The sequence below is a fragment of the Benincasa hispida genome, chromosome 1 (assembly GCF_009727055.1).
Source record: "Benincasa hispida cultivar B227 chromosome 1, ASM972705v1, whole genome shotgun sequence".
Taxonomy (NCBI): Eukaryota; Viridiplantae; Streptophyta; class Magnoliopsida; order Cucurbitales; family Cucurbitaceae; genus Benincasa; species Benincasa hispida.
Window position 1 is genome coordinate 19213483 of NC_052349.1, and position 7924 is coordinate 19221406.

General features: G+C 35.6%; 1 protein-coding gene across 1 annotated transcript; it reads right to left on the reverse strand.

Annotated features, from left to right (window-relative positions):
• Positions 1–335: 335 nt before the first annotated feature.
• Positions 336–7274, reverse strand: LOC120085611 (probable acyl-CoA dehydrogenase IBR3). Its single transcript, XM_039041684.1, has 17 exons — positions 6984–7274; positions 6761–6895; positions 6451–6591; positions 6247–6378; positions 5880–6065; positions 5598–5675; positions 5329–5448; positions 4304–4402; positions 4080–4197; positions 3723–3988; positions 3435–3629; positions 2947–3089; positions 2524–2608; positions 2219–2428; positions 1409–1561; positions 1161–1265; positions 336–780 (listed from the first exon to the last, which is right to left on the reverse strand). The coding sequence occupies exons 1-17, from the start codon at positions 7116–7118 to the stop codon at positions 589–591; spliced, it is 2493 nt and encodes an 830-aa protein (XP_038897612.1). The 5' UTR covers positions 7119–7274; the 3' UTR covers positions 336–588.
• Positions 7275–7924: the final 650 nt, after the last annotated feature.

Genomic DNA, 7924 nt, shown 5'->3' on the forward strand with positions numbered 1-7924 from the left:
GATAATAAATGAAGAAATTTGAAGATAGAAGTAGTGCCCATAAATTTAATTTTCAAAAATAAAAATAAAAAATAAAATGATTATCAAACGAGACTTTAGTTAAACAATTTTTAATTGATGTTTAACCTTAACTTGTGAACTAGAAAACTACTAATTTTACTTCAATTTATCCCATAACTAAAGGATCATTAGGGAATTAACCATTTTAATTGATGTTATCATTGTGCATTTCGTGTCAGGATCAATCCATGGATTTTCTTCCTTTTGTCACATTATGTTGACATGAACATCACCAGATTAAGACAAATGTCCTCGATTAAGAGATAAAAAATTCGTATATCTTATCGCGAATATTGTATTAAACTCAATATAAATAATAAAAATAGTGACAACATGAGCTTACAGATCCCCCAGTTAAACAGAAATATACACGAGAACAGATTTCATCAATATAAAACAGAAGAATCATCGACTCAGTTCTCTTCTTCCTTTTATTTCCCTTCTTTATCTTATTCCTTAACCTTTCACAGGTTTTATCACCTAATATCCTCTTCTAATGAATGGTACCTAGAATTTTCCTTTTAATTTTCAAAGCTTGGCTCTTCGAAGCTCCAACTTGGCGATGGTTCCCAAATGAACTTCATCAGGGCCATCTGCTATTCTCAAGGTTCTTGCAGAAGCCCAGAGATGAGCAAGAACGGTGTCAGAAGACAGGCCACCTGCTCCATGGACTTGCATTGCCATGTCCAAAATCTGCAATGCCATATTTGGAGCTGCAACCTGTACCGAATTTCACCAAGATGTTAATTGAAATGTCCATGAAGAAAGGAAAAAGGGGTTGGGGATACGTTTCCATGATTTGGAACAATGAAGAATCACACCTCCATGGCACGTGAAATCTATAAATCATAATACCTAATAGTCACAACGATAGTATTGAACTCTTCTGATTTACAGTCTTAGATTACTGCATTCTGTTTAAATTTTGCCGTTACTTTTAATATAATTGGACCGTATGACTTATTCTGCATATGTCACGTGGTGGTACCATGAAAAACTTTTAACTCTGATTAATGAAAATTTACCATTATAAAACGAGAGGGCTACTATTTGTAAAATTCACAAACTGCAAATCTTTTATTAAATGTACGAAAACTTACCTTGGCCATTGCAATTGTTCCACGTGCTTTCTTGTTTCCTAGCCGATCCAACTGATCAGCTGCTTCCAAAACCAGCAATCTCGTTTTCTCAAGTTCCACACGACACTGACACAAACGTAGCCATACTCACAATCATCGTTATACATTTCAAGGGTATCATGTGGCATAAAGTGAACTGAGGAATTCCAGTTAGGATTTTCAATTACTGAATAAATTGTGTCCATGGGACGTGATATGAATCCAAATACCTTGGCGATGTCTGAAAGGAAGGAACCCTGCTCCGCAATCAACTTTCCAAACACTCTTCTACTAAGGGCCCTCTGAACTGCCAACTGCATACCTCGCTCTGCAGCTCCTACCAACCTCATGCAATGGTGCAGCCTTCCTGGACCAAGCCTACCCTGGAGCAAGATAGCAAACTCTTAGATGATATAATATTTAATTTACCGTCATCCATCAGCTTAAGCTTTTGGGTCAATTGATAATTTAACACAAACCAAAGGAAAGTCATACACCATTACGTAAAGCAAGCAGCTCCATGGACATCAGAACACTCAGGTGAATAGTGAAAACATAGCATGCATAAGAATTAATCTGGTTCTGCTTCGATGTTCTTGGTTAATAAACTTGGTGACAGATTGGAAGTTCCACACTAGGTAGAACTCCATTTTACTCAAAATTAAACTTTCGCATTAGTCAAATTTCTAGGGAAGAAACGGTATTAGGGTTGTTAAGAATATTATTAGGGAATTAATATAATATTAGTAATTAGCTGAACCATTTTTTGGTAGTGTTTTGTTATAAATAGAGTGAGCGGGAGGAGAAGGAAGTAGGCATTTAACTTGATTGATTTAGCCTTTGAGTGATTTCAAGAGAGGGAGTGTCAAGTACCTCAAATGATTTGGAAATTATTGTAGACCTTCTACCTTTTATTGTTCAATACATGTCAGCCATTTGGTTTTTATCATATACTCAAAGTCAATTCCATTTAAATGCAAGCATGATAATCCATAGGATACATCATGACAAGATAGCATAAAGGATTTGAACAACATTACCTGCGCAATTTCAAATCCACGACCCTCTCCAAGTAAAATATTCGTTGCAGGAACACGCACATTGTCAAATATTATCTCAGCATGGCCATGAGGTGCGTCATCAAAGCCGAATACTGTGAGTGGTCTTTTAATAATTACACCTGGAGTCTGGATGTCAACTATGATCATGGACTGTTGCTTATGTAGAGTAGCGGTAACATCTGTTTTTCCCTGCAAATAATGGAAAACTCCTCGTTGCATCAATAATAATATAAATTAATTTGAGAATAATAGACGAACGAATCTTCTAAATAGTATGAACTAACCATAACTATAAGGATTTTGCACCTCGGATCCATCGCTCCACTTGTCCACCATTTTCTTCCATTGATGACAAAGGTATTTCCTTCCCTGCACGTAAGTTAACAGTTAATATACCTATAACAAACTTAACGCTGTATGTACACTTTAAGGTCTATGTTTCTAAAAATTTCAATTTACAATTTAGAAATCATTAACGAACTATGAATGAAAAAATAAAGATGGTCTATAAATTAGTCAAGAAAAGCCATTCAACATGCCTTTTAGTTGAATTTTCAATATCTACAATATCCTCAACATTTTTCAAAGTCTGCCAAACGGGGGGAAAATGTAATCCAATAAGCAGCAAGCTTTTTTTCTTTCGGAAACAAATTAACTAGTCAAAATACATTTTTCTATTAGTATAAACAACTGTTTAACACTGTTACCTTGTAATTGAACACTCAATATTTGTTGCATCAGAGGATGCAACCTGGGGTTCAGTCATTGCAAATCCAGACCGTATCTTTCCTTCAAGCAGAGGAATGAGCCATTCATGCAGTTGTTGTTTGTTGCCATACCGCAACAATACCTAATGAACAAGACAAAATTATCAATAATAGTTCCACTTCCAATCATGAATGCTTATATCGTGTCAGACATTTTTGTCAAAATTTGACCAAAGCATTGTTGTCAAAGATACCAACAGATGTATGATTATAACATACACTGCCCCACCTACGCAGAAGCTATGCAACACCCAAAACTCTAACCGTAAAAGAGTATAAACCGAATGAAAAATATATACAAATCTATTCATTCTTTGGTCTATTCAATTTATTATAGTCAGTGTGCTTACAGCAGTGTTAACAATTCAGTGAATCTATAAAGCTAGCGGCCTTGCAAGCAGAATTCAGGCCATAAAATTGGATCTTACCTCCATATTTCCAGTGTCAGGTGCGCCACAATTAAACACCTGAGGTGCCCAAATAGATCGACCCATTATCTCACAGAGGTATCCATATTCAAGGTTGGAGAGGCCAGCACCAAGAAGAAGATTGTCCACACCAGCAGGAAGGATGTGGCTAGTTCCATTGAAAAGCAGTTTCCTTGCTCTAGCAGCACTATCAAACTGCACAAAAGAATCTTATTTCTTAAACTAGTATTATAAAGAATAACAGTATGAGTATATGCGATTAAATCAGAGAAGAGTCTAAATACAAACAGGTATCCACAAGTTCCATAAGCCTTCTCTCTTAGCCATCTCCTTTAGTTTCTCTTCCTCTGGATGAATGGTCCAGCGTGAGGAAGACTGAGCAAGTTTATAAAATTCATTTTCCATAGGATATATATGACCTTCCATGAACTTAATCAATTTGGTTCTCAACTCCATGACCTTTTTACTGGGGACAAACTTTCCTCCATCTTTGAGAATGCCCCATTCTTCATTCTCCTTCCTGGTATGTTGTGAATCAACTTGTACAATTGAATCTGAAGTTGTTGAATGGGAAATAGCACTTTACGAGTTAGCCTTGATTATGTTCTACTAGAAGTAAAAAGCTTTATTAAACAAAAGAACTACCTAATGGGGGATTCTCAGGAAGCAAAGATTTTTGTTCAATAAATGCCCAAGCAGCATCAATGAAAGCACTTGCTTTTTCTCCAGCATTCTGAGCACTCTCACCTCCTGATGCATTTCCCTGCATTCTCAAAAGAAAACTGTGAATTATTGCAAAGGAAAACTTCAAAATTCATCCCTTTTGTTTTGTCCATGCTGCCTAGCATATTCAATGACTGATAAGATACCATAATCCATCGACTGTAAATTCCAGCATAGATTGCAGCTCCTCGGAAAATGGAGAAGGCGACATAAAACTTCCAAGCAGAAAATGGCCATGGTTTTCCCTGCAACAAGGAAATTCCAGCAAAAGTGTGCCTCAAGAACCAGTGGCATAAATTTTAGACAATGAATCTTCATTTACCTCAGCTAGATCATGCAATGTGCCCATGAACATTCATTTTCCATGGACCAACTAAATTTCCAACTCAAAAATATCTCATATTTAATCTACGTTGATTTTTATTTATATCATAGGAGCTCAAAGGAAACTTGGGCACTTATTATTTACACTATATCCACAATTTATTTATATGAATAAGAAATCAGACACATATCATGAATTAATAAATGCTTAAGGACTACAAAGATAGCATAACAACAAAACACTGAAGACATTACTACTAGATAAGTTGCACTTCCAATTCCTCATCATCAAGCCTTCAATATATAGTTACAGATGGTTTCTTCAAGGCTGTTTGTTTCAAGGGTACCGTAGAAATGAAATATCTAGTAGTAGGACGTTTGACTATATAGGCATCTGGTAATATTAGATGAATCTGATTGATATTGCAAAAGTTTTTACTCAGGAAATCTTCAATAGTCATATATTAATTAATTAGTTTAAGTAATAATTGCCAATCAAAATCAAGTGAGTTCAATTTATTACAATTTAATTAATTTACCACACTATATCAATAAAAGTTCATATTGATAATATAAAGTAGTTTTATGTCATTTCTAAAAATAAACAACAGGGATTGGCATAAAATAACAAAGTTTGAGTAATAACATAATAATAAAAAAAGAAATTAATGTATACATTCAAGATAATGGATGACCGTTATAACAAAAGGCCAATATAAATAAAATCATTCCCATGGTGGAAAAGTATGAACCAGATTTTGGTTACACCCTCATAGAAGGAAAACATTTTGCATGACTGCCGCAAAACTCAAATACTTGATTGAGTGATCTGATAATAACTACTTACAGCGACAGAACAGTAATGAGCCAAATATTCTGCTAATGAAGGAATCCCATCTAAAGTTCCAATATTGTTAAAACCATTTGCTGTATTTGGAAGGTCCGAGTGCAAGTCCAAAATGTAAGGCTGAAACAAAATGGAAGTAGTACAGCTTCAATATGTGAGTACATGAGAACAAATTATCCAACAACTAATAACATACTAATGTTACAAGTTAAAATGCGGAAACCTTATGGTGATTATTGAACATTATAGAAGAGAAATGCCCCACATACCAGGCAGAAATAAGCAACATCACACATTTGATTTCCCACCGTGGATAGTTCCCAATCAAGAATGCCAATCACTCGATCCTGCACTCTCAGAGGATGAGACAACATGCAAGTTTTATTTATACACATACATCTCAACTTCAACCATAAACTTCCAAGATATAATAAATGTTAGCAAGGTGCCAGACTTTACAAAGATTAAAAACTCATCCTCAGGACAAGCTAAATACAAAATGGAGGACATAGGCATTCAAAGGATACATTTATATAGAAGAAATAGCATACCTCAAAGGGATGAAATATAAGATTATCAATTCGAAAATCTCCATGAACTAAGCCAGCTGCGACACCTGACGAATCTTCTGAAGGAATATGTGCTCGTAGCCAGTCAATTAGTGCAAACATTTTTGGATTTCCATCTACTTTACCCTCACTGGTTGATGAAATATACTGTTTTGCCCACCTCTCAATCTAGAAAAAAGAAACAGAAGTTTACAAGCAATAATTTTACTTATATTACTTGGTTTGGCTAACAACGTTGTTATGACCAGTCCTTTTACCCTTCTGGTGAAACATCCTTGCAAATTAACGCATGGAAGAGAATTTCAAGGATTAATACTCCATTGGAACAGAACCAAGATTTAGGACACACCTGTCGCTTACAGTAATTCTCTGGCCGCCCGTATTTTCCTAGACCGATAGCATTTACATCAACTGAATGTAGAGAAGCTAAACTTTTGGAAGCTTCTAAATATATTGCCCTTCTAGTTTCAGGAGCAACTCCCTAATGCAATAACATTCAATCCATCACAAGCAAGTCAATAGCTAGTAAAACTTCACAACTTACAAGACGTACCTCCAATTTGGGGTCTAAAAATATTCGTCCGTCCAAGTACTCCATAATATAAAATGGAGTACCAATTACGCTTGAATCAGAACACAGACAGACAACTTTAGGAACTGGCACCTGTGTGTGATCACCCAATGCTCGAAGAACCTATCACATCAGAAATTGAAGCTGGAAATCAAAACCTTCAAGATCTCATAGCCACTGCAATTTGGAAAAATATAAAGAAGTATCACTCTTCTTTTATGAAGTTGTGATCATTCTCGCTCGTGTCCATTTCTATCATTTGTTAGGCAATGAAGTAGAGAGTAATAAGCACCTGAAACTCCCTCTCGACGGCGTGAGCAGACTGGAGCAGGATCCCGGGAGGTTTCTTCCTCAGAACATACCGCATCGAAGAAGCTCCGGAAGTAACTTCGATTAGATAAGTGGGGTTTGATTGGCCATGTCCGAACTAATGTCGAGAAATGAGAAGGAAATACAGTATAGCGATCAAATTAGGAGTATCAGAAGGCAGAGGGGGGAAGAGGAAGAAGAAGTACCTGAGAGACGCGGAAATTAGATGGGAAGGGAGGAAAAGCAGGAACGTTGGAGGAGCAGTAGCGGAGCAAGGCATTGGGGTCAAGCTCGTGAGCAGGACGAACATGGCCAAGCAGATCAGATGTACGCTTCGCCATAGCTAGAAACTCCAGAACCAGTAGAGGATTGAGAAGACAAGAATCCCGAGAATTTCAAAGGAAAATTGGATGAACAAGAGCAAGAAGAACGAGCACGCAAGCCAATGATGGGATTAAATCTGTGCTATTTGTATTTAATAGTCGGATCAAACGAAACAATGAGCATATGTCCATCACCCGCCGCTTAACTATATACATCTGACGTTAACTTAAAAGTCATCCACTAGGGGGAGCGGCCTTGTTCAATCATTAAAGTAATTTTAGTTTAGTATTAATGTCTATTAATTATTTTTTATCATTACTAAAATTAGTTTAAAATTTTACTCATACCTATTTTAAATTAATCAATGTGAATGACTAACGTGAATATTTAGTTAAAAAAAATTGAGATTAAAAGTGTAAATATTAAAATTTATAGATTAAATTGAAATAAAATTAAAATCTCAAAGAAAAATTGTAATATTTTGAAACCTATGAATTAAATTAAAATTAAACTCAGAAGTTAATGATTAAAAATGTAACATTTTGAAATCAAATGACCAAAATAGTATTTTTATTCCCTACTTTATTTTATTTTATTATAGGAAAAACAATTGAATAAGCAAATTAAGATAAACTAATATGAGCAAGAGTAAACAAGGATCCACCCATAATAGGCGATTTTCGAGCCATATCCCATCGGTCCAACCTTGCAAGCATGTAAAGCAAACTCATGGACAATTGAACCGAACATTCGAATAACATAGAGAAAATCCTGGGTCATGCCTCTTTGATGAAGATCACTGATGACATGCAGAAATCCATGA

Coding starts and splice junctions, on each gene's coding strand:
- LOC120085611 (XM_039041684.1), bottom strand. CDS start 7,118: ATGGCGAAGCGTACATCTGATCTGCTTGGCCATGTTCGTCCTGCTCAC. Junction 6,896..6,983: donor CTAATTTCCGCGTCTCTCAG/GTACTTCTTCTT, acceptor TCTCGACATTAG/TTCGGACATGGCCAATCAAA. Junction 5,449..5,597: donor ATGTTGCTTATTTCTGCCTG/GTATGTGGGGCA, acceptor ATTTTGTTTCAG/CCTTACATTTTGGACTTGCA.